Genomic DNA, 26,125 nt, shown 5'->3' with positions numbered 1-26,125 from the left:
TGTAATGATAATTCTTTGTTCAACAGAAGCTAGCGCCAGGGTGGGTGGGTCTATTTCAGGCTAACACCACCTTCTAAAGCTTTTACCATAATTCTGTTACGTTTCTGCATTACTCTGAGATTTATTTATTTTTTTAATGCCCTCAAAATAACATTTATATGTTTGCCTTCTTTCAAAATATATATGAATATGCAATTCAAATCGATTTTGAAAGAAGTATGCAATTTAGTGTGTTTAAATGGACAAGAATCATGTTTCAACAATAGAAGGAATGCAAAAATCCGGTGGATAGCCAAATTTGGGTTTTGCACACTAGTCTAATTGTGCTTCCAAGTTGGACTTAATTTGCAAGTGAGTCATTGAGAAATTGCAAACCGGTCATTAGCCACAGTTTGTATATGGATGTGTGACTTTGGCTGGTATGTTATGTGGATGTGGTGTCATGTTATATTATGGGGGTCTGGTCTTATGACCCACATCTTCATAGCAGCACATCTACACATTTGTGGATGTTGTGTTATGTGCTGCTATGTTATGTGGATGTCATTAAGTGCTGTTATGTTACGTTGCATGAAGGTGTGGTATGGATAGGTATGTCTGGATATTGTCTAGAAGTTATGAGCAACTAACCTATCGAGAATTATAGCTGCTGCTGCTGCTTTTTCCATTGCTCCTTGACAATCACATATAGCTAAAAATGATTTAAGGATGTCTTTTTTGCAGATCAATTGTCTGGCTTGGAAATTTTGGATACTCTCCAATGCATCTGTGCCTCCCTATCTCTTATCAGTGCTTCCGTAAGTTCTCTCTCTCACACACATATTTTAATAAGAAGCAAAGGTACCCTTGTTGGTCCATTAAAAAGCAAAAACACAGGATTGTTGTGGGGGATTAAATCAGGTGCGGGAGAGCCATGTATGCCACCTTGAGATTCTAGGGGGGAAAGTTGGGATATAAATGGATCACAAGCTTAACATGAGTCAACGGTGTGATGCAGCGGCAAAAAAAAAAGCTAACACTATTCTAGGCTGCATCAACAGAAGTATAGTGTCCAGATCAAGGGAAGTGAGAGTACCACTCTATTCTGCCTTGGTCAGACCACACCTGGAGTCCAGTGTGTCCAGTTCTGGTTGCCACAATTTAAGAAGGATGTTGACAAGCCGGAAGGTGTGTACAGGAGGGCAAGCAAGATGATCAAGGGTCTGGAAACTAAGCCTTACGAGGAACACTTGAAGGAGCTGGGTATGTTTAGCCTGGAAAAGAGGAGACTGAGAGAAGATATGATAGCCATCTTCAAATATCTTAAGGGCTGTCATATGGAAGAGGAAGTGTGCTTGTTTTCTCCTGCTCTTGAGGGTAGTACTCGAGGCAACTGCTTCAAGTTACAAGAAAGGAGATTCTGACTACACATTCGGAAAAAACTTTCTGACAGTAAGAGCTCTTTGGCAGTGGAACAGACTCCCACGAGAGGTGGTGGCCTCTCCTTCCTTGGGGGTTTTTAAGCAGAGGTGGATGGTCATCTGCCATGGATGCTTTAGCTGACATTCCTGCCTTGCAGGGGGGTTGGACTAGATGACCTTTGGGGGACCTTCAAACTCTACAGTTCTATGATTCTATGAAATGCAATAAATGAATGAATGATAAATAATTCCAAGATGGCAATGGCAGACTGAACAAATACCTCTCAGATGCTATAGATTTCAGGTTACACTCATAGGATTCTGGGATAAAGAATAAATGGCTGCTCCACATCTATAAGAGAGTGTAAGCTTTGCTTGTCACTCAGATCTGTCCCACACATTAAAGAAACACAAGGGCTCCTAGATAGACAGAGAACAGAAGTAAAGATTTCTGCTCTCTGCTGTGAAGCCACAATCCTATATATCTGCGTACACACCAGGGTAGGGGGAATCTGTTGTCCTCCATGTGTTGCTGGACTCCATCTCCCATCACGCCCAGTCAGCATCACCAATGGCTAGGATCGATGGGAGATGCAGTCCAACAAAATCTGGCAGAACCAGACGTTCTTCATCTCTGAGCTATAAGAACCCAATGTATGTCATACAGTGCCCTTCAAGGGGAAAGTGGGATACACTGCTAAATGAATTTTAGTATGTAGTGCTCTAAAGATCCTAGTTTCTTCTTCCCCAAAACCGATATTTTAAACCTTTCCTCTAGTGCTGAGTATCTGGAATCCATTTCAGGACCTCTCTGTGCCCCTTTTGTGACCAGCCTGGGGAAGCTTGAACTTGACCGTCTTGTTTCAAATAGGCAGAAGAAAGAAGCAATTCTGCAAAAAGTGCAAGACTGCCTGGTAAGAATATGACACTATTTTGTTTCGTTAAGATGTGTATGTCCCACTTTGGGGTCCGCACAGGCTCTCCCAAGTCTTTTATGGGCAACCCCATATAAAATAACAATTTAAAAAACATAATATAGTGGTACCTCAGGTTACATATACTTCAGGTTACATACGCTTCAGGTTACAGACTCCGCTAACCCAGAAATAGTGCTTCAGGTTAAGAACTTTGCTTCAGGAGGAGAACAGAAATTGGGCTCCGGCGGCAGTACAGACCTCCGGAACAAATTAAGTACTTAACCCGAGGTACCACTGTATACAAAACAACCCAAACTAGCTCATTGAAGCAGCAGCAAGCCAAACAACAAAGAAAACCAGGAAGGAAGCTGGGGAAAAGGAACTCAGCATAATACCCAGAGGAAATAAACCCTTAGGTTTTCTTAACTGTTTTTAATGGTTGTTTTCTCTATGTTTTTAGTGGTTCTTCAGAACTCATTCCATCTTGTAGCTTGAACACAATCGCACACACACACCCCAGCACTGGCTTCTTTATTTCAGAACGGCTCAGCCATTGATGAATATGACATTGACTTGCTTGGAAATCTCATTTGCCATCTACCACCGGAGTTTATTTGTGAGGGAATCTCACGGGAAGCGATGGCAACAGCCCTTCACCAGTTCGGACTATGCCATCATCTCAGCGATGATCAGAAGACAGAAATCAAGCACAGACTTATTGAATTGCACGGGTAAGAGAATAATCTGGGAGGGTTTTGCTCTGAATCTTCGTGTAGCAGCGTATAAATCAGTCTGACACTTAAAAAATTTTAATTCTGTTGTATTCATTTAACAACACACAGTATATAACCATTATTGACAAAGGACTTTCACCTTAAAGTTGATCATTTTCTTCAGTCAGGACACAGGAGAATCTCACAATTTACAGTAGAGGCATGCGGGGAAGTGGTGTCCATTGACCACAAGTCTAAGTAATAATTTCAAAAGATCTTATGTAAAGAAAGCAACAAAAGGGCATTTTTGCATAGCTATTGGCTGTGTTCCAGCATATGGATTTTATTGGTACATTCGCTACGTCATTTATTTCGGCATTGTGGCACGCTCTGAGATTTCTTTGTTCACATCATATTCCAAAATGTATTTCCAAGTTCCCCAAGAAACTGGACAGCTGAAACCACGCGGGACATTGGATCATTCGTAGCCCTTTTGCCAAAAGCTGAATTAAACATCCTCGTGGAAAAGGTACTGTCAGAATTCTTGCTGGGGTATGTGTGGAGTGCTTCTATTCTCAATTCCAGCTAGCCAGAGATGACCTTTTCCAGGATATGCCATTCCATTCCCCCTCCCCTCTACTTTTCATCCCCTTCCCCAACAGGCAGTGTTCTATAGCCACTGAGCAAGTTCTGTCCTCACTGGGCTGTTTGAGTCCCACCCCCCGTACTTCAGAAAACCTTGGGGTTTCACCCAAGGCGGCTACTTCCTTTGACAATACTTTGCCACACACTTGTGTTTCAATTGTGCCATTTTGGCTTCTGAAGGACCCACACTCAGGTGAGTTCAGTTAATAGTATATATAGAGTCTTTGCAAGATGCAACATTTGCCTTGAAAATAAAAAATACTTGCCTTTTTATTGTAATAAAATGACACATAGTGCAGAGAGAGCGGATAGAGGTATGTACGGTAGTTCTCTCTCTCTCTCTCTCTCTCTCTCTCTCTCTCTCTCACACACACACACACACACACACACACACACACACACACTCTACATTAGAACTTGTGGGGGATCACCCAATAAAATGAGTGGGCAATAGATTTGGGATTGACAGTAAAGAATTGCTGCTTCCCATAGCACATCATTTATTTGTGGAATTCACTGAATTTGGATGTAGTGATGGCGGCTGACTTAGATGGTTTTAAAAGGGGGCCAGACAAATTCATGGCTATTAATCATGACAAGCTGGACCTGCAACAAAATGTTGCAGTGTATTGCTATCTAGGGTGGCCTAATGCAAAAGAAGACGGGGCTCCTTCACCTTTCATAGTTGGCAGAATATGTCGTTTCGGCCAGTGCACCTTGCATGATAATAACAACCATCTTTAGTTTGTCCTTCCCTCTCCTTAAAGTTTCCTGATATCATCTCGGAAATAGCATCAAAGACGACTGGGCCAGTTCTGCCAACTGAGGAGCTGCTCTTGGCTCAATTTGAATCTATCCACAACTCCAGCATCCCAGGGACAACACCTGATTTGACTTCTGGTAGGTAGAATGCACTGCTGGCTTTGTATAGCAGGAAAAAATGCTGCTGAGTTTGGCTTCTTTTGTCTATTGTCTCAAATGAATATTTATACAGTGGTACCTTTGTTCTCAAACTTAATCCATTCCAGAAGTCCGTTCAAAAACCAAAGCGTTCAAAAACCAAGGCACAGTTTCCCATAGAAAATAATGCAAAAAACAACAACCCCTAAAACAGCAATTGAACATGGATTTTACTATCTAACAAGACAATTGATCCATAAAATGAAAGCAATAAACAATGTACTGCAGTCACACAATCAAGCAGTAGCTGAACTGGGTGCCACATAGTCACAAAAACAAAAAAAGAGCCACAAAAACAAAAACGCAAAATAAATAGCGAAAACAGACAGACCTCAGCGTAACATTCAAAACAGAAGTGTGGCACTCAGAACAGAAGCATAACACTCAAAATGGAGCATGTTCGGCTTCCGAAAAAAGTTCACAAACTGGAACACACACTTCTGGGTTTGCAGTGTTTGGGTTCCAAGTTGTTTGAGTACCAAGGTGTTTGAGAACCAAGGTACCACTGTACTAGATTTCATAAAGAAAAACAGCAAGCAAGGAGAAGTGGCTCACCAGGTGGAGTGAAGCTGCAGTATTGGCCTCCCAGCAGGTGGGGCGCTGTTGCTTACTGAGAGGGGTGAGACAGCAGACAGGTCAGTGAGAAACCAACACTGACAAATTTGTCCATCCTTGCCTCTTCATGCGTATTGTTTACATCAAAGAGAGAGGATGTGGAGTAAACCCCCTTTTGCTTCTAAAAATGTGAAGCTATTCCAGTTTGACAGATGATGAATGGATTTTTGCTAGTACGACATCAGATTTACTGTTTGTTTATTATTGACCCTCCCTCCATTGGCCCAGCAGACATAATCTTGTTAGAATGTTTTGCTGGCTTCTGTAGTTCTGTTTGATTGAAGCAAATCCTTCCTTTCGCTTCTGTTCCAAGTACAAATCTCTTTGGTACATCCTCGCTGTAATTTGCTTAGTGGGGGAAAACTCGGCTCCTCATCAGCATCTGTGATGTTCTACTTTATTACAGGAGATAGCCCAATGCAAAGTTGCTTTCTTTTTTAGTTAAAATTGCAAAGCCACACTTTTCTAAGGGCTCAGACAGACGTTAACTGATTATTATTTTTTTTTAAAAAAAGATGTTGGCTGATGCATCCCAGTAAATGCTAGTGCTAGTCTAAAAAAATATGGTTCAAAAGCTTAACTAACGGAACTTGTTCCAAAACACTCAAAATGACGTTACATCCAAATAGTTGCATCATATCATGTGCTCGTCCAAGCACAGGTACAGCATCTTAGAAATATGAAATTACTTCATCCAGAACTGAAAAACCAAAGCTCTGTCCCTCTGCACACAGCCTGCATTCCAGCCTGAGGCTGTGTTCCTGGAGAGGGAGTCATTAGCACACCATCCTCCTCAGTTGCTTTCACAGGGAGAACAAAGACTGACTTTAGATCACATGAGAAAGATATTCAGTTGCAAATCTCCATTTTGTGTGAGTTGAACACCTCAGACAGAGGAGCAAAGATAGGTACATTCTTAGTTAATTATCAGTTGTAAGGGTCTCTGCTGCCCTTGCTTAGCTTCAATCACTCGTGCTGCCTTGCCCCTGTAGTTGAGGGGGCCGGAGTTGAGCGGCATCAACATGCCATGCGTGCACACACTCCAAGCATGTATGCATGTCGTCAGCACACCCTGCAGTGCGCTCACATACCCCATGGCATGCTGATGTCCCTTGCACATGATGCAGTGTCACTTGTGCACAACCACCGCAGAACTTTGAGGGAGCCCAGCCCCTTATTGAAATTTTTCAGGGGGGCTGGCCCCCTAGCTCCCCTCCTACTTGGCATGCCTGGCTTCAATGGACTTTTACAATGTTACACCTTGTGCAATACACATACAAAGTTATTTTCCATTTCAGTGTACTGTACAATTATGCTTAATGGTGTGGCCTGGGGAGAGTCCCAAGGGACAGGTAGGGAAGCCTGGAGGGCCAACTTTCCCCCTAGACCAGAGGTCTCCCATTCCTGGCCTAAGCCATCTCAGCCTAACTTATTCAATGTAGGCAATAGCTGAAATCCAAATGCGCTTGGGATATCCAAGGCGAAAACTCTCACACATAACAGGAGCCCTGTAACAGGAGGTTTAAGGTGATGAGCCCCTCTCTCCCCCCAGAGAAATAGAAGTGTCAAATGAAACATCTGCCCTGTGGTAGTAACCTGCCTTATAATGGAAGTTGTTGCTGCCCCACCCCGCCCAACGTGGCAGTAATCTTGCAAAAGATTAGCATTACGATCTAATTACCGCTTAGCATTACAGTCAATGAGTTTTGGTCGGTGATTAACCTCTCTGCGAATATATCTTCTTCAGTACCAGATTGCGCAGACGTCATGGCACCTTCCTCAGAGGAGATTATGAAATTATCAGGAGCCAACATGTTCTGGTCAGCCCAAGAGCTGGCCTGCATGGATCCGGGCACTTTCGCCAAGACTGTGGAATTCCTTGGCTCTGTGGTCCGTTTCGATACCTCTCAGCTTGCTGCGCTGAAAGAGAAAGCTAAGGAGGTAGCTATGAAGCCTTGTTTTTTTACCAAACTTCCTTAGATCTGCATCTACTTGAGCTTGAGGGTGGTTAGTGGGGTCGAGTGATTCCCGCTTTGAGCTGCAGATGTATCATAAAAGACTGTTACATAAAATATCCCCAATCTCTGCTGAGCAGCAGCAAGATTCCATGGGGGTTCCTGGCACTAACCCAGGGTTGTGTTTCAATTGGAAAATCGAGGCACACCAGAATCTAGCGTCTTTAGGAAATATGATTTATTGGGCACATATTTACGCCTAAAGCTTTGAATAGAGGGAGGGTGCAATGGCACATCGGCCCTCTCTCTCCCTAACACCGCTGCGCCAGGCCTCTGTTTCCCTTTCTCTTAGGTGAAATCCCCAGGGGAGAATGAATCACGAGTGACAGTGGGTTTTACTTTTGGGAAAACAGGTTGCAAACAAACTTTATTATAACAGATGTAAGCAAGGAGTTTTGGTTCTTCTTCTTCCACAGAAATGGAACAAGCAGTGCTGTTGCTTTTTATTAAAACGTATACTGTCTCAAGTTAAAGGCTGTATGGGGTTCAGGCTTAAGGTTACTTTCTTTTACACATCTTCCATAGATCAGACTTCTCCACACACACTTCAGGAACTTAAGTTTTTAACTGGGCTGTTTCCCTTACAGACCCCCAAAACCTCCTTGGCCTCGGAATCACTACTGCCCTTTCCTGTCAGAGGATCCTTTTTCCTGTGAACATCGTGTGGGACTGTGTCTTGTCTATTTTTAACAGTATTTTGCGATTCAGAACCTTAGAGCATATATTGAGAGTCCTCTGCTCTCCTCAGCTCTACCACCAGTCAGAACAAACCCTCCTGACAGAATCCCATCCTGACAGACCCCATGAATCTCTCCCACACTCTCTCACTCCCCTGCAAGATTCATGGGGTCCATAGCAGCAGCCAGCCATCACTCCCAGTCTCTCGGTACAGCCTCCTCCAGCCAGTGCCAAGATGGTTCTGCCTTCCTCCTTCTTGTTCCCAGAACACCTTTAAATTTCAAAAAGAACAATTTTTCCTGTTACATCACACCCCCCATCACTTTGGCAGCCTCCCAAACCTCCTGTCTCTGTCCACTCCTCGGAACAGGTGGGGAATGATAGCTATTGCCCTTAATGGCTCCCCATTGATCCTTAATTGCTCTGAAGTTAGCTAGCCTGCCCTGGAATTTCTTGTCTGTCCCAGTTCTGCTGCTTGTATTGTCCCTTCATATCCCAAATATTATCTGAATACTACCGTTTATTCCGCCGAAGAATTGATGCTTTTGAATTATGGTGCTGGAGGAGACTCTTGAGAGTCCCATGGACTGCAAGAAGATCAAACCTATCCATTCTGAAGGAAATCAGCCCTGAGTGCTCACTGGAAGGACAGATCGTGAAGCTGAGGCTCCAATACTTTGGCCACCTCATGAGAAGAGAAGACTCCCTGGAAAAGACCCTGATGTTGGGAAAGATGGAGGGCACAAGAAGAAGGGGACAACAGAGGACGAGATGGTTGGATAGTGTCTTTGAAACTACCAGCATGAGTTTGACCAAACTGCGGGAGGCAGTGGAAGACAGAAGTGCCTGGCATGCTCTGGTCCATGGGGTCACGAAGAGTCGGACACGACTAAATGACTAAACAACAACAACAACACTGTTTATTCATTTCTGCCATTCCCTAACACACTCTGGTATCCTAGATCTATGGCAATAGATTGAATGTCAACTTAAGGCCAAACTAGGGCTGGATCTACACCCAGGGGGAAAAGCACACTATAAATAAGTCATAAATTAAATCATTATAACAAAAGAAAAAGAAAAACTCTATGTAAAATCTCATAGACAAAGTTTTGTGCTCTACAGCACCATCTGGTGTTGCATGTTTATAACACAGTTACTAACATGAATAATGTAGCTGAGTCCTAGATGGGGAAGGGCTGTAGCTCAGTGGTAGAACATCTGCCTTGCATGCAGAAGGTCACAAGTTCAATCCCCGGCATCTCCAACAGTTTTTAAAATATTTGTGATTTGTCTCAGAACAGATTACACTCCCATGTGAATTTGGAGTTGCGTGTATAGGAGAAATTTGCAATAAAATGCTGGTGACTTTTTATGAGGATTTTAAAAAATCACAAATTAAAATGGAAACGTGGAGAGCTGGATTTAAGGTTGGAAAGATGAGAAACTGAGAGAAACCAACACTGACATATTCACCCATCTCTAACTGGCAGTGTGAAGGTCCTAGATGGGGTGTCCTAATCTTCCTCCTCCGAGGAAACCACAGATTCCCAGGGCTGCACAGTGCTTACAATCTGACAGTTTCTGCTCCCACCCCAATGAAAGAAAAGAAAAAAGCCAGTGGCTGCCACCATTTACATGCGGGGAGGAACGCTGCAACCATAGAACAAGCCAAAGCCACTTCAATCTTAACAGCAAGATTGATCCGATGATTTGCTGTCATGAGTCAAAAGCTGCTTGCTGAGTTTTTTTGGGGAAAAAAATTCCTTAGAGGGAGATCTCTCCAGCCCATAGAAATTACCATCAAGATTAGCATGCGCCAGCTGTGCTCAGCTGGAAGATACGTGCTTACTTCTGTAATGTACTAAACCATGCATAATCCTTCAGGCAGCAGGTATTTTTAGCAAAACTACATTGTTAAGCTCAAACCAAAAGACAGCCATAGCTCTGAAATAATTTTTGCAGGAGGAGAACTTGTTTTGTGTTTTTAATATTATTATTACAGTTTTAAAAATATATATAATACAAAAACAATTATACACGCACACCTCCCCAAATATCAAATAAAAGGGGCATGTGTGCATAATTGACATGTTAAATTCTTACCAGTTTTCATCAGATATTTCAAAAGATGTAGATTTCTTGTTATATTCTTAGAATAAATTCCATTAATGTTCCATATGTCAACCCAGCAGATAGGAGTAACCATTGTTTTTATTTATTTATTTATTTATTATTTTTTAATAAAAACTCACTTTACTTGTTTTACCCCTTATGTGTGGCTGTGATCTTTGTTTACTTTATGCCGCATTATTGATTTTAAATGATAATTTGTTTTTTTAAAGTTATCTTTCAAAAAAAGTGAGGTGTCGCACCTTCCGTCCTTGGAGAATTCCTGGCTAACCCCAATATATTGTTGTTGTTGTTTTAAAGTCTTGGGGCCCCCTGACAAGCTGGAAGAGCTACCACATAGTTTCCCTTGGGCACATTGCTGCAGTGCTAAATGAGACTGAAATTGGAATGCTGGATTTGGATTCTATTGATACCGTTGTGGCACTCAGCCAGCAAACAGAATGGAGCCCCACGCAGGTGAGTGCGTCCAATTGGTGAATCCACTGTAGGGTGGTTGCCATCAGTGCTGGATTTACGTGTAAGCTAAACAAGCTATAGCAGGGGTCAGCAAACTTTTTCAGCAGGGGGCCGGTCCACTGTCCCTCAGACCTTGTGGGGGGCTGGACTATATTTTGAAGGGGGAAAAAATATGAACGAATTCCTATGCCCCACAAATAACCCAGAGATGCATTTTAAATGAAAGCACACATTCTACTCTTGTAAAAACACGCTGATTCCCAGACCATCTTGCAGGCCGGATTTAGAAGGCGATTGGGCCGGATCCGGCCTCTGGGCCTTAGTTTGCCTATCCATGAGCTATAGCTTAGGGCCCCACTCTCTTGGGGGACCCCAGAAAATTAAAGGGAAAAAAACCCCTGGATATACATTTCCAAAATATAAGATAAAAAAACAAATAAAATAAAACCTACCTACAGCAACAGTGTTTTGTGTTGTGTAGGCTCCTATGATGTAAGTAATGGGCCCCGCCTGCTAGCCTGTTCCCTAAAATATCACTGGTTTGCTCATTTATGTATATAGGGTGCCTACTTTCTGCATGGGCTGGTTGCATGGCAATATGTGCAAATGGCTTTAGATACCTATTAGGTCCATAAATTACCATAGGGCAAATATTCAACACAAAAAACAGCGACGATTTGTTTTTTTACAAAGGACAGCTGGACATATAAAGGGCCCCATTACCTTCAGTACAGTAGCTTAGGACCTCATCAAACCTAAATCTGGCCCTGGTTGCCATGTAGAAAAACTGGCAGCAGATTGGGAACGTGGGGGGGGGGGGTTGGCTTCTCCTTTGCTGAGCTAGAGATGTTAGCACATTCCTAGCCACTAGCTAGGAATGTGCTAACATCTAGTGGCTAGTGGCTCTTCCCGCTCTACAGCAGCTCCATGTGGCAAAAAGGGCTGGGAAGGGCAACATTGCAAAATCCCCCACCGCATCCCAAATGTTCCAGCTTCTAGATCACTTGTTTCATTTTATTGCTTTGATTTAAGAAAGTGTATATACCAAACTGCGGGAGGCAGTGGAAGACAGGAGTGCCTGGCGTGCTCTGGTCCATGGGGTCACGAAGAGTCGGACACGACTAAACGACTAAACAACAACCAATATACCACTTAAAATGACATAAACTCCCCAAGCAGTTTATAAAGAACAGTGTACAAAAGCAAAAATTGGGAATTCCCCCAAGTGTCAGAAAAGGTTATTTATGTGTGAAACAACTGCGGCCCGTGTTTTGTTAGCCCCCAAAGGGAAAACGAGCGAGGTCCCAACCAAAGAAGAATGGCAACTTAAGTTGACAGAATATGCACAACTTGCAGGCTTCACATATAGAATAAGAGAACGAGAAGAACATACGTTTAGAGAGGATTGCAAAATGTTTATTGAATATATGGAAAATAGTTGTGTACAGCTGAAAACGCTGGCAGCGTTAAGATAAATTCAGCAGTGTGAATATGTTTTGATGGATGTAATAATGGAAAACTGATTGGTATAGTTTTTGTAAAATATGCAGGGATATAAGATATGTAAAGTGAGCCATGGAAAGAGAAGAAGGGAAAGTCATTGATATCTTAAGTATGTAAAATGTTTATTTGAAATTGAAAAACAAGTTTACATTTGAAAACTATCAAAATTTAAATAAAACCAGCCATTTTAGAAAGAGTAGCACATAATAAAACAACATAATAGAATGCATGTTAAAATTTCATGCCTAGGTAGGCATTTAAATGGGCACCGAAAATGATACAATGAAGGCGCCTTATGCATATAAATGGGCAAGAAGTTCCAGTGTGTAGATTCTGCTGCATCGAAGGATTGATTCCTTGCAAGTTGGGAATGACCATTATGTGGCACTTGTAAAAGTGCCAGCTCCACAGATCAAAGGGGTCAAGAAACTATATATTTGGTAAGGCAATCCTTCAAGTAAAGTGGTCCCAGACCTCTGGGACTAGCTTAAAAAGATCCTTTAAGTAAACTTGTTTGCCACGATGACATCCTATAATTTGATTCATGGACAATATTTGACTAGAACATGCATTGTCAGTTAAAAGAAGTTCTTTTTCACTTTCAGTACAAAAGCCACTTTTATCATTATTTTGTGTGCAAACATCTTGATTCCAAGATAATCAGTTGCATCATAACTTCCTGGGGTGCAGAGTCTTGTTGCGACCTTCTAATTTAACTGCTTTTAACTGACTTAGATCTTCGTTGTGTTTGTTTTTCAGGCCAGGTCGATTTTACAGGGCTTTCTGGAAGACTCAGGTCAAGGAATGGACACCCTGAAAAGCTTTGATTTGGCTGGACTAGGCCATAATCTTTGTGCTCTGAACTCCACAGAGATCGAATCTATAAATGCAGTTGAGTTCAGGTACAGCACCACATTTCTTCCATTAACAATGCACTTACGAAAGATAAATTAGAAAAAAGTTAATGTTGTACGGCTTTTATTGTGATCTCTGATTTTATTTTGCATGTTGAGCTAATTTTTTAAAAAAGTTGCTTAGAGACTCTTCATGTACCAAGCAACTAATAAACTGAATAAATAAATAATAATAATAACAGTAAAAGTCTTTTTTTGGGGGGGGGAGAAATGTTCCTTACCAAATACAGTGGTACATCGGGTTAAGTACTAAATTCATTCCAGAGGTCAGTACTTAACCTGAAACTGTACTTAACCTGAAGCACCACTTTAGCTAATGGGGCCTCCTGCTGCTGCCGCGCCACCGGAGCACAATTTCTGTTCTCACCCTGAAGCAAAGTTCTTAACCTGAAGCACTATTTCTGGGTTAGCGGAGTCTGTAACCCGAAGCGTATGTAACCTGAAGCATATGTAACCCGAGGTACCACTGTAAATAAATATATAAATAAATCCCCAGGCTTACAATAAAGAGTACTAAAACAGAATCCAGTTAAAACCAATGTGTGAAATACTAATAGTATTAGCAATAGTAGTAAAAGCATATTAGCTCAAAATCTAGCAGCTCCTAGGGCCTTCTGGTGGTTCCCTCACTGCGAGAAATGAGGTTACAGGGAACCAAGCAGAGGGCCTTCTCAGTAGTGGCACCCTTCCTGTGGAAGGCCCTCCCATCGGATGTCAAGGAAATAAACAACTCTCTGACTTTTAGGGAGCTGCCCAGAGTGGCTGGGGTATGTATGTATGTATGTATGTATGTATGTATGTATGTATGTATAAATAAATATCATCAAGAAACCCTGGCAGTTAAACATTAAAAGGTCTTGGGACTACTGGAAATACGTACCGGTATGTTGTGTGCACCCTGAAGTTCAGGAGAGGACCTCTTCACGCAACAGAGAACTGAATTATGGAATTCGCTCCAACAACAAGCAGTGATGGCCACCAACTTGGATAACTTTAAAAGAGGATTTGACAAATCCATGGAGGACAAGGCTAATAGCCATGATGTGTATTGTTCTACCTCTGTTGTGGCAGGCAGTCTGCCTTGCATTGCCAGTTTCTGCAAATCACAAGCGAGGGAGAGGACTGTGGCACTCAAGTCTTGCTTATGAGCTTCCCATTGAGGCATCTGACTGACCACCGTGAGAGCAGGGATGCAGGACTAGATGGGCCATTGGCCTGGCCCAACAGGGCTAGGGTTCCCAGACCTCCAGTCTTGCCTGAAGTCTCCAGGTTTGGCTGGTCCCCTCCAAGTGATGGATGGGGAGCTCGAATCTACAGGTGGGCAAGATTCCCTTTGAAGCTTCAGCCCAGCAGGGGCTGGCTGCAAATGATAGCATAGGTACGCTTTGGGGTGTCTGCCTTCCACTGCTCCCTTCTCTCAATTAACCTCCATCTCATGGGGTTGCCCTATGACGTCACCGAGGAATGCCTCCATGACATCATCACCAGGGACCACCCCAAAGTCCCAGGTTTGGGCCCTGCAACCTCAGGGTCTGCGATGCTCCTGACCTGAGAACTCTAAGCAGGGCTTTTCTTATGTTAAGCTATGAATCATGAACTAGTGCCAGATGCTAGCCCACTCAAAAAGAAAGAAAGAAAGTGCAAATGATTGCCTTGAGCAACATATTAAATATTATTTGCTATCTCATCTTTTTCCATTTGATATCCAGCTCATGCACAGAGCAGCTTCACACATGGCTTCTTCCGCCGCCCCACGAGTGTCAAAATTTTCAGGTGATAATTGCACATGTATATATGGAAGCCGTGGGAAGCAGCAAGATAGATACTCATCGTGCAAACGAACGTGATATTATTATGATTCCTTGCAGCTGTCTAGGAAGAATCTCATGCGTGAAGCGCCACTAAGTCTACTTTAATATTCAGGCTTTTCCAACTGTGTAAAATTACAGTCCCCCTTTTGCCCTTTCTGCAGTGCTGTTGTTTCAAGAATTGCCTCTCTGCCATGCAGCACAAACGTTTTGAAAGAGTTTAAGAAGAAGGCAGAGTCTGTGTTTGGAATTGCTACAGGGTGGGACAGATCTATCCTGCAGGAGATTGGCAACATTGCAGGTAAGGAGGCTCGCATCCGTATCAAGGATGTTCTAAGAGATGTGGTCCACCTTGTACCCTATATCTCTGAATCAGAAAACGTTAGGGGAAATAGGGAAAAGATGAATTGAGGTTCCTGGAGCATAACAACTGCTCGCCTGTATCTGGTCACCATTAACCTTAGATCCAATATTGGTGGGATGTTGTGGTGGCCTATAATGTAACCACGTTTGGAGCAATTAAACCCATTGGAATAAAAGAGTTTAAAAGTGCAATCCTATGCATGTCTGCTTGAAATATGTTCCATTGTGTTCAATGGGACATGTGTCAGGGTGAGTATGGGAGTTTACTCAAGCTGGGATAGCTCAGTCGGTAGAGCATGAGACTCTCAATCTCAAGGTCATGGGTTTGAGCCCAACGCTGGGCAAAATATTCCTGCATTGCAGGGGGTTGGACTAGATGACCCCCGTTGCCCCTTCAAACTCTACAAATTCTATTATTCTGAGTAGACCTACCGAAATGAATGAACCTAACTTAGTCACATATATTAATTTAAGTGTGTCTGCTCTGGGTGTGACTGCTGTTGGATACAACCCTATGGGTTGTGCCATTCTTTCTGAATAGACCCACTGAAATGAATGGGCATGACTCGCTCATGTTCATTAACTTCAATGGGCCTACTCTGAGCATGGCTAACATTGGCAACTATGTTATGGCGGATTGTGCGACGTTGGCTTATAATATGTGTTTTATACGTTCCTTATATGGATGTTTTGGGAGATGGGAAAGAACACAAGCAGAAATGGCAACTTTTGCCCTTAAAACAGAAACAAAAGGAAAAAGAAAATTGGATTAATAAGGTGCACTTTTACAAGGGCTGCACATCGAACTTTTCATTTAACTGCAGAGAAGCGCCTTGTTTTCTTAAAGGCCTGATTTCCCAGAGGTGTCTGAAAACATTTTAGAATCAAATATTGATCAGCTAAAGCATACAGAGGCTCTGAAATGTACGTTTGCCCCAAATTCAGCCTAATCCACCGTAGTGTGAACTAAGTAAGCTGCATTCTGATCTCTTTTTCTCACTCTCTCAATCTTTTCCTCTCTCTCTAGCTGGCTTAAATGGGGAAGAATTAAAAGCTCTTGATAAAGAATTGATGCCCTATTTCCACCCAACAGCAATAAAATATATCCCTTGTGAAATCTTCAAAGTAAGTGTTGTGGATGTTTTGATTCTTTCCCCCATTACGTCTGCTTTGTTATAAACGGTGACGTGAATGCGTATCTTCATTCGGAGAACACTTTGAAGGGCTTCTTCTTAAGTCTCTAGAAATATTAAAGTAGGGTGTAGTGGCAGGGGTGGGGAAGCTTTGGCCTGCTGCACTACAACTCCCATCACCCCTGGGTATTGGCCATGCTTGCTGGGGCTGATGGGAGTTGTAGTCCAACAACACCGGGGGGGGGGGGGAAAGGTTCCATACACCTGGTTAGAGTTTCAGGAGACTAGGGTCCAAATCCCCATTTTGCCACGAAGCTTACTGTGCGACCTCGGGCCAATTATTACCTCTTAGCCCAACCTACCTGACAGTAAAAGGGCAGCGTAAACAAATCGTCAATAGTAAGTAACAATGGTCATGTTCCAGCAAAGCTGATATCTCTCTATATAATTGCATTTACTCCGTGATGAAGCTAAGGACATAAAATAGTTCCCCTGTGGTTTGCAGCATATAGCTTGTGCATGCTGGATTTTTTAAGTCCAGTGAATGATAGCAATGTGTTATGCACATAACATGAAGTAGACATTGAGGAGATTTTCATTTACTCTGCGTTTTAAAAGCGAACCCAATGTAATTTGCAATTCCTGGACTTATACACAGGTCAGAAAGTGGTTAAGCAGGATCCACAGGCAAGTCGCAAGGCCATCCCAGGTGGGTCACAGCAAAGCTGTTGCCACCATATTGGTCTCTAGCCAAGGCTCATCAGACCACTGATAGTCCATTAATCCTGTCATTGGGGTTCCATATATGTAGCAGAGCTATTTCACTAAACTTTAGCGTCACCCCCTCTCCACCATGTTGCTTGTTGATTTTTTAACCAAAGGGAAATAGCTTTGTGATGCAACCTCTACTGCAAGGGTTGTTGTTTGAAAGTCCAAAAAAAGCTCCTTTCCTCTTGATGAAAGTCAATATCTGGGCTCTCTCATCCTCTTTATTTTTGTAAACTCTAAAAGGGGAAAGAGGTTTTTTTTTAAAGATGAAGAACGTTCTACAAAATCAAGGAGAACTCAGAGGTGCTATTATAGGTGTCAGTCGCACAAATTGCCATCTTTGTTCTACGTGGAAAGATAATTACTGTGCAATTATAACAGTAGCCGGTTTTCAAAGAAGGCTTAATAATATGGCCTCACTTGACAGATTATTTTGCACCTGAAGAAAAGATCCGACAGCCGAGGCAGTCGATGACATCTCTTCGGTTTTGTGGATCACATTGATTGCATCATTGTTTTTCCAGTGTAACATTTTGCAAGCACAAATGAAGACAGACGGTTGACTCCGAAGCTGCTGATGTGAAACGATGGAGCAGAAACCGCTAGGAGGATAAATTGTCATATATGGGAGATTGCTTGGTGCAGGTGTATTGTCTTCTCCAGCTCCTGCATCTGGTTTCCCATCACACACCAGCAAGATACACAACCTTATATGTTGTATAGATGAAAATACAGATACTCCTGGATTCTTGTGATCATACACACGATAGATAGATAGATAGATAGATAGATAGATAGATAGATAGATAGATGATAGATAGATAGATAGATAGATAGAGATAGATATGATAGATAGATAGATAGATAGATAGATAGATAGATAGGAAGGATTTTCAGGAATAATTAAATACATAAGCAGAAGATGTTATCTGTTCAATAAAGTATGTTGATATAACTGCATTACACTGTTATATTTCCCTCACTCAGCAAACAAACATACACAGAACCACTAACAAATTAACTAAATGAAACAACCTAAATTCCCCCAATGTTAGTCATGTCCATTTATTTCAATGGGTCTACTCTGAGTAGGGCTAATACTGGTTGCAACTCTTCCTCCAAGTTGTTCAAGGTAGTATACCAGCTTCACCCCCTCTCCACTTCATCTAGTTCAGCACATGAACTGCTACCCCACACTGGCTCCTGTATACTGAATGCATTTACCCTGCAATGCCCTGTGTGCTGCTCACTTTTCAATCACCTGATACTCCTGTACAGGGAAATCCTTCACGAGTGCTGATGTGGCGTAGTGGTCAGAGTGCTAGACTAGGACCTGGCAGACCAGGGTTCAAATCCCCACTCAGCCATGAAGCTCGCTGTGTGACCTCAGGCCAGTCACTGCCTCTCAGACTAACCTCCCTCACAGGGTTGTTGTGGGGGGTTAAATGAGGAGGGGGAGAACCATGCACACTACCTCCTTGGAGAGCAAGGTTGAGATAGAAACACCAAAAATAAACAACATGAAAATCTGGTTTTGCTTTGTCCAGGAGCTGTCCCCAGATCAAATAGCAAACCTTGGTCCTGAAAATGCCGCCGTGGTGACAGAGTTGCAGCGTCAGCACCTCAATGGATTGCAGCTTCAGAGTCTTCGGCTGGCGATGGATGGAGCCAGAACAAGCACCCAGGAGCTTCCGCTCCATGAGAGCACAGTCAGACCGACATACACATCAGTTCAGAACAGTGAGTTAAAAATAATAATAACTTTCAGGCCATATTCATATTGTTGCATGTATCCCAGTCACTGAGAGGGGTTCCAGCACTATGTTTGGTTTCCTTGGAATGAAGGTCAGTGGAGACGGTGTTGTCTTTAGGACATATGGGTTTCTTTACACAAATATGCAACCTGAGCATAGGATGGAGGGGCTCACAGCATTAGCACTCCAGCAGGCGTCGCTTCTCCTTTAGGTTCCCAGCAAGATCATCAAGCCATAGCTTAAGGTCCATCACAGAGCAAGACAAACTTCTGTGTCTCCAGCTTCCAGCAGTAGCCAAAACTCACACACAAAAATTCCTGCTCGCTCTATTGTTCTTCATCCTAGAATGACATGTCATCCAGCCAGGTGAGGTGGGAGAAGGCCCACCCATTCATCGTTATGGCAACAGGACAACCTCTTTGGACATGTAAATGGCAGTACTTAACGGGACAGCTAAGGCTATGGCTTCCAACTCACTGGATGCAGAATCACAGGCCCAGAAGGGACCTACAGGTGTCACCCAGACTGATGCCCCACAAAAAGCCCTATAACATTAAGTTACATCCTTGGTCCGGTAACATCTGCTTTCTTAGACACGATGAGAAGGAGCAGGGCAAAGGCCCATCTAGTCTCGCATTCTGTTTCCAACCAGTACCAGACCACAGAAGAATAGGCAAACTGCAGGAATTTCTGTTTTCTTTTCTGTTTTTGTCTGAATTCTCTGACATTCATAGCACAGAGTTCTGCTCAAGGTATCTGGAAAAAACACAAAGCTCCACATAAACACAAAAGGATGCTTTCCTTTCTGTAGTATCATGCAGCCTGCTCTATACAGCACCAGAGTGCTATCCTTTCCTTGTTGCATGCATCTCATTATGTAGGACCCATATGGTAGCAACACCCTTTAATTAACACAATGGCAGCTGTAGCTTACCACCAGAAAGCAAAATTCCAGTAAGAACAATTGCTGGATGATAATTCCTTTGGTGGAGACCATGGTTTCTTAGCCCTACGTAACTTAGCATACCAATTTCTTCTTCTTCTATTTTAAAACATTGCCCCCTCCCCCAAAAGTGTAAAACATAATGGTATGAAACAGATTGCAGTTTAATAAGTGATGTTTCTTTTGATTATGAAAGTTACAGGGAACCAGGCAGAGGGCCTTCTCAGTAGTGGCGCCCACCCTGTGGAATGCCCACCCTCCCATCAGATGTCAAGGATTTAAACTTTTAGAAGACATCTGAAGGCAGCCCTGCATAGGGAAGTTTTTAATGTTTGGTGTTTTATTGGAAGCTGCCCAGAGTGACTGGGGCAACCCACTCATATGGGTGGGGTACAAATAATAAAATTATCATCACAACCATGGCAAAAGGAATCAAGGATGGAGGAGCTCTGCAGCCAGGATGGCTGAGCAGTTTAAAGCACTGCAAACAGGTCACAGTCTCCCCTGGAGGTAGAGGTTTGAATCCCACTTCTGGCCAGGCTACGTTTTGGGAAAGGGCCATAGCTCAGTGGCTGAACACTTATTTTGCATGCAGAAGGTCACAGATTAAATCCCTGGCACTCCTTTGTGAAACCCTGGAGATCCACTGCCAGTCAGAGAAGACAGTACTGGTCTGGATGCAACCATGGTCCTCATTGGAAGGGCCCTGGTTCAGTGGTAGAAGATCTGCTGTGCATGCAGAAATCCCTAGCATTTCCAGACAGGGTTGGGAGAAGCTCCTGTCTGAAACCCCGGAGAGTCTCTGCCAGCCAGAGTAGACACCAATGAGCTATATTGACCAATGGTCTGACTCAGTATAAGCCAGCTTCCTATTGCTACAAAAGTTGGGTGCCACCTCCACTCTCTGCTGAGTGGTAGCAAAATCCCAGGTTGTTCCAGGTGCTCACCCAAGGCCTGTGCTTCTTTGGAGAATTGAAGACAGGGTGGAGACTGTTGTACTTTTATGATTTATTCAGATATTTACACCTGGGTTTGGACGGAGGGAGTCCAGCTCTTACAGCATGGTCATCTCATGTTCCCAACAACAGTGCAATACTGGAGTCAAAGGCATCTCTCCCAGCCTGTCTTTAGCCAGCATGCCCAAGATGAATCTCTGTCTTTGCTCTCTCCCTCCTTCTTCCCAGCACACCTTGCAAAAGACATGTTCACACCTCTCTTGGCAACCTCTGAACCTCTGTCTGCTCAGACCCAAGATTTCTCTTAGATGGGCCACCAACACCTTTTGTCAATTTAACACTTCTATCCTGGCTTGGAAAGGAAGCTTAGCCTGTATTTTTCCACTGGCCAGCAATTTGCCCTTTAATACTCCAAAAAAATCAAAATCCTACCATTTATTAATTTCTGAGGTCTAGGGCCCCCCAACTTCACAACACTATGTTCCTATGTTAACTCAGTATAAAACAGCTTCCCAGTTATGGGATCTGTAGGACCTCAGTGGTTCATCCCAAGATTTCTTTATTTTTCAATGACAGCTTTGGCAACATCATCCCTGCCTGTGACATCATGCGTTGCGACAGGTGACCACTATTCCCCTAGCTTGGTACAAACAGAGTAAATCAAATTTCCTTGTACTCACTGGCTTGTTGATTCTTCAGGGATAATCTCTCAAGAGAGCACAGATGCTGCTACCAGTATTCTCCCTCTGGGTTTTGGTGGAGCAAAAACAGCTGTCAGCTGACAGTGGAACTTCATTATCTCTCCTTCATGGAGGCACTGAAGAAGTTCCCATTGCCCAAATGATCTGGCAATGTTCCTTTTATGTCTGCTGTATCTTCTCAAAGGATCCTAGTCATTTCCTGCTCTTTTAACCACACACTGCAGCTAGTTTGTCCTTTCTACCTATGTAATGTAGATAAGGCACATATTGCTTGTGACATCACAAAGCTCAGTAGTCTAAAATACTACGCCCCCCCCGAATTCCTATTACATTATACATGTCCCCCAAACTCTAGTAAGAGGTGTGGATGTAATGCTCTAATGCTTTGCCTATACTCCATAATATTTTTCTTCGTACTCCATACTCTCAGCAGCACTGCAATTCATTTACTTCCTGTATCGCGTAAATTATAGTTTGTTATGCCACCCAAACCAGGAAACTCTGGTTGCATTTGCAAAACAATTTTCAATGTGGCCTGAACGCAGTTTCCATTTCTGATTTGGAAGGTAATCACTAACCATTGTTTATTTTGTTCCGATATAAAAGCAAACTATGGTTTGCATTGAACAGGAAGCAAGTCAACTGGAGCAAAGTGCTTACTGCTGGGAGAGTCCCTTGGAGCAAAGAGATGACTGATAGCTAGCAGCATGCATTACCAATAGGCCAATTTCAGTCAAGAGGATGACCTCTCTGAATCCTTCCCCCATGTTTTCTCAGATAGCTGAATTCACTAAGGTATATGTGCAAGTTAGAGATGCTGTTAATTCACAATACAATATTCTCTTTGCAGGTGCTCCAATTTCCTGCAGTTTAAGTCTTTGGGTGTTTACTGCATTCATCCTGCATCCTGTTTCCTGAATCAAGTTATCACTGTTAAGAGATTATGGTAAGCATGCTCTTTCTTTCTTTCTTTCTTTCTTTCTAAAAACAAAACCTTGTACACTAAGGGCGCGTGATACCATGATAGCAGCTTATTAAGAAAGCTACATTTGTGCTTTCAAACATAGTTTGAAAATGTTTGTTTTTAAATCAGGAAATACTTTTGTGGCTGGTTTTTGCTGTTGTATTCTTATGTATTTGGTAAACTGTTATTGTAAGGGTGTTTCCTCCCCACACACAACTGAAAAAATAAGATATATAAAATAGTAAAAAGATGCCCCTAATTGCCACTTTGACTGCTTAGAAATGTGCAGTGCAACTCTATGCATGTTTACTCAGAATTAAGTCCTATTAAGTTCAATGGAACTTGCTCCCAGAGAAGTGTATATATGATTTAAATCTAAGGCTCCCTAGGAGCAAGTTCCATTGAACTCAATGGGGATTAGGTTTGAACAGCCATCTAAAGGATTGTGCTGTAAGAATGCTATGTCAGGCACTAATTTTTCTGTATATTATTTCTTCCCTCCCAATATCACTCAACCTTGATGCAATTTTCAGAAGGCTACAGCTCACCTGGGTGGATACAGAAACGGTCTTTTGGACAGCCTACTGATGCGGAGAAAATAAAAACATTGCAGCTTTTTAAGAAGTATGGTAGCTGTGAGTCTTAGGAATCCATTCAAGTGATGTTTTCCATCTTCCCATAACCATGGCCATAAGAAGTAGCAATGGCCATTGATTGCCATTGAGGCACTACAAAACCAGATGTAATGTTTGTAGAATAATAGCCATAGCTTTTAGAATGAATCACCAGGAGAACACACTCATGTTGAAATCCTTCAGTTGCTAGGTGTTGGGACGTGAGCCAATGGGAGACAGAACACCCATTTAGTGTCATGTGCTGTTGAATGATGATTCAAATGTACAGATATTGGCTGCTGGAAACAAGATGTTCACTATCCAGACTGCTGGCTCCATCACCCAGGTGTGAATAGTCTTAATTTACGAAAACTCTATGGTGTATTATGTGGAACAGAAGTGGGGAATCTTTCGTGAGCCCATGTGCAGTGAGCTCCCAGGAGCCAGGAAGGGTCGGTGAAACATAAGAATAAACTGACACAACAATGTTGTGGAACTGAAAATCTCCACAACTTTATTGATTACAGACGTCTGTAGGCTTTGACGTTGGGTATGTGTCCTTAGTCAGCTGCCTGATGGATGGCTGACATTGAACAGGGCTATGCCTAAGTTAAGGGTCACCTCAAGACACAGATCAACCAATGTGACCTCCTGGTCTGCCATATGGGAAGTTCTATGGCTCATCCGTCGACCCCCAACCCTGCAGGAACTTCCAGACAGATTCTCCCACCCAGAGCCCTTTAGTAGGTGACTCTGAGATACCACACCTGCTCAAGGAGGTGAGGTAGTATTTCACCCACCGGAAACAGAGGATTCAACCCAATGCCTTTTCTGCAAAAGATTGGGACAAACAACAAAGGCAAAAAAACAACAACCCCTCACTGGTCCAATATGTCTGAAGGCAAACCCTCCCTGGCCATGAATATGGCGACCAATTATCTCCACAGTAAGGTTCTTCATACGCACTGCCCACATTCCTTTAGGGCACTGCCAATTAACAGGGCGGGTAGGTGGGTTGTTCAGCTTCCCCAACTGTGCTGCTGGCACAGCTGGCTTAAATACTCAGTGGCAGACCAGAATGAGGCATTTGTTCTCCTGGTCCACCGCTGAAGCCCTGCCCCAAACCCTGGCCACCACAGGCCAGTTTGAATTGGGTTATCCCGTTGCCCCTCACGGCCGGCTGAGGCCAATGCAAATGGCCAGTCGCAAGGGACTTAGGTGTGTCCCCCAACCTCCAAGGGGCTGTGACGGACCACAATTGCTGGAAGGAAAGTGGTCCTTTCAGCTTGGGGGCCGCTCTCACTTCAGGGTAACCTTCTGAGGGCCACATGCCAGTGGTGGGCAGTACAGGGCAAAAGTAGGCAGAACCCAGCATCCATTTCTCTTGAGGGCCCTTCTGTTGGAGACCAGAGCTGTGCACACCACAGGCCTCTTCATCAATCAATCAATCAAAATGTTTATTCGGCTTTACGCCCATCATGAAACACAACACAACAAAACAAATCAAAACAAATCAAATCAAATAAAACAGCGGACTCGTACAAGCCACAAGTAGTATAACACAGTTCTCAACTCACAAGGACAGATATTAGCCATTCATAAGAAAAGTTTAAGATTAAGATTAAAAAATTTTAGGCACTACACTAAAATCAATATCTGATGTCATTATAGAAAATTCTTATAACTATCAATAATCAGCTAACATGGCCTCTTCATCCACTCCCTAAAGTAGCATACGGCTGCCAGGGGCACTGGAGGTAAGGATGGATGGATCTGTCAATTTCAGTTGTCTTGATTTCTCATGGTTCCAATCTTAAATCCCATTCTCCACATTTCCACAGCTGTTTATGATTTTGTTTTAAAGTCCGATGGAAAAATGGCCAGCGTTTCAGTGCGATTTTCTCCTACGAAGACACATTTTTATATGCAATTTTCCCCAAGGTGAAAATATTTGCAAAGCGATTTCCCCTAATATCATGCATTTTGGTATGTCATTTTTCACTATTATATGCCTTTTATGCACACTTTATGCTAGTGTGTGTATGCTAGTTTGTATGCATTATTTGGCTGGGGAACTGCATTGCAAAATTTGGAGAACTGTGAATTTTGAAGGACGGCTAGGTTTCAGTTCCTGCAAATTTGGTGGGTTTGCCTTTAAATGTGAACTTAATTGAAATTCTGGCCCCATCCCTACCTGTAGGATGCTATCCCATTACCAGTGTGGAAGTAAGATTCAGCTTCTGTACGTGGAATTTGGGTTGGTGGGGGCAGCATCTTATTCCGTGCCTGAGGCAACAAAATAGCTGGGGCCGATCCTGTTCCCCACAGTAGCCAAACAGATGCTCCTGGGAATCTCACAAACAGGATCTAAGGACAACAGACAATCTTGCTGCTGTTGCCCAGTGACTGGCATTCAGAAACATAATGCCTCTGGCCCTGGAACCCCGTGGCCATCATGATGACTAGTAGCCACAGGCAGCCTTATCCTCCACAAATTTGCCAATCCTCTTTTAAAGCCAATCTAATTGGTGGGTATTGCTACAGCGAGTAGTGGAGAACTCCATAGTGTAAAGAAAGGCTTCCTCTTGTTGGTTCTGCGTCTCCCACCATTCAGGTTCACTAGATGACTCCAAGTTCTGACCTTCTGATCGGCAAGCCCAAGAGACTCAGTGGTTTAGACCATAGCGCCACCCGATCAGAAGGTCAGCGGTTCAAATCTGCACAACAGGGTGAGCACCTGTTGCTCTGTCCCAGCTCCTGCCAACGTAGCAGTTTGAAAGCACGCCAGCGCAAGTAGATAAATAGGTACCGCTGTGGCGGGAAGATAAACAGCATTTCCGTGAACTCTAGTTTCCGTCACAGTGTCCCGTTGTGCCAGAAGCGGTTTAGTCAGCTGGCCACATGACCCCATAGTTGCCTTTGACTGGGCTTAACTGTCCAGCGGTCCTTTACCTTTTACAGCCTATAGTCCAGCACCGTAGTCCAGAAAAGACAACCATGTAGTTTTTCTGTGTTTTAATTGTTCCCCCCTTCTTTATTAAGAGTCAGGGCACACTTTTTTAAAGGTGACCTGTGGTTAGATATAATCTTTTAATCTCTGTGTCAATTACTTTAATTGCAAAAAATGGAGATTATGCTTAAATATGATCAGCATTTGATAACATATATCCAA

General features: G+C 43.1%; 1 protein-coding gene across 1 annotated transcript in view; it reads left to right on the top strand.

The window, feature by feature from the left end:
• The window catches only part of OTOA (otoancorin), a 39,734-nt gene extending 15,349 nt beyond the window's left edge, over positions 1-24,385 (top strand). Inside the window, exons 17-29 of the mRNA XM_028706610.2 lie at positions 724-797; positions 2,179-2,314; positions 2,858-3,048; positions 3,466-3,559; positions 4,443-4,575; positions 6,998-7,191; positions 10,377-10,532; positions 12,795-12,937; positions 14,922-15,058; positions 16,148-16,245; positions 18,569-18,761; positions 22,226-22,321; positions 22,873-24,385. Coding sequence (XP_028562443.2) covers positions 724-797; positions 2,179-2,314; positions 2,858-3,048; positions 3,466-3,559; positions 4,443-4,575; positions 6,998-7,191; positions 10,377-10,532; positions 12,795-12,937; positions 14,922-15,058; positions 16,148-16,245; positions 18,569-18,761; positions 22,226-22,293 — 1,617 coding nt within the window. The 3' untranslated portion in view covers positions 22,294-22,321; positions 22,873-24,385. The remainder of the gene's footprint in view (positions 1-723; positions 798-2,178; positions 2,315-2,857; positions 3,049-3,465; positions 3,560-4,442; positions 4,576-6,997; positions 7,192-10,376; positions 10,533-12,794; positions 12,938-14,921; positions 15,059-16,147; positions 16,246-18,568; positions 18,762-22,225; positions 22,322-22,872) is intronic.
• Positions 24,386-26,125: the final 1,740 nt, after the last annotated feature.

This window comes from Podarcis muralis, chromosome 14, assembly GCF_964188315.1.
Source record: "Podarcis muralis chromosome 14, rPodMur119.hap1.1, whole genome shotgun sequence".
Lineage (NCBI taxonomy): Eukaryota > Metazoa > Chordata > Lepidosauria > Squamata > Lacertidae > Podarcis > Podarcis muralis.
Note: the sequence above shows the minus strand (reverse complement) of the source record. Positions and strands in the feature narration are given on the sequence as shown.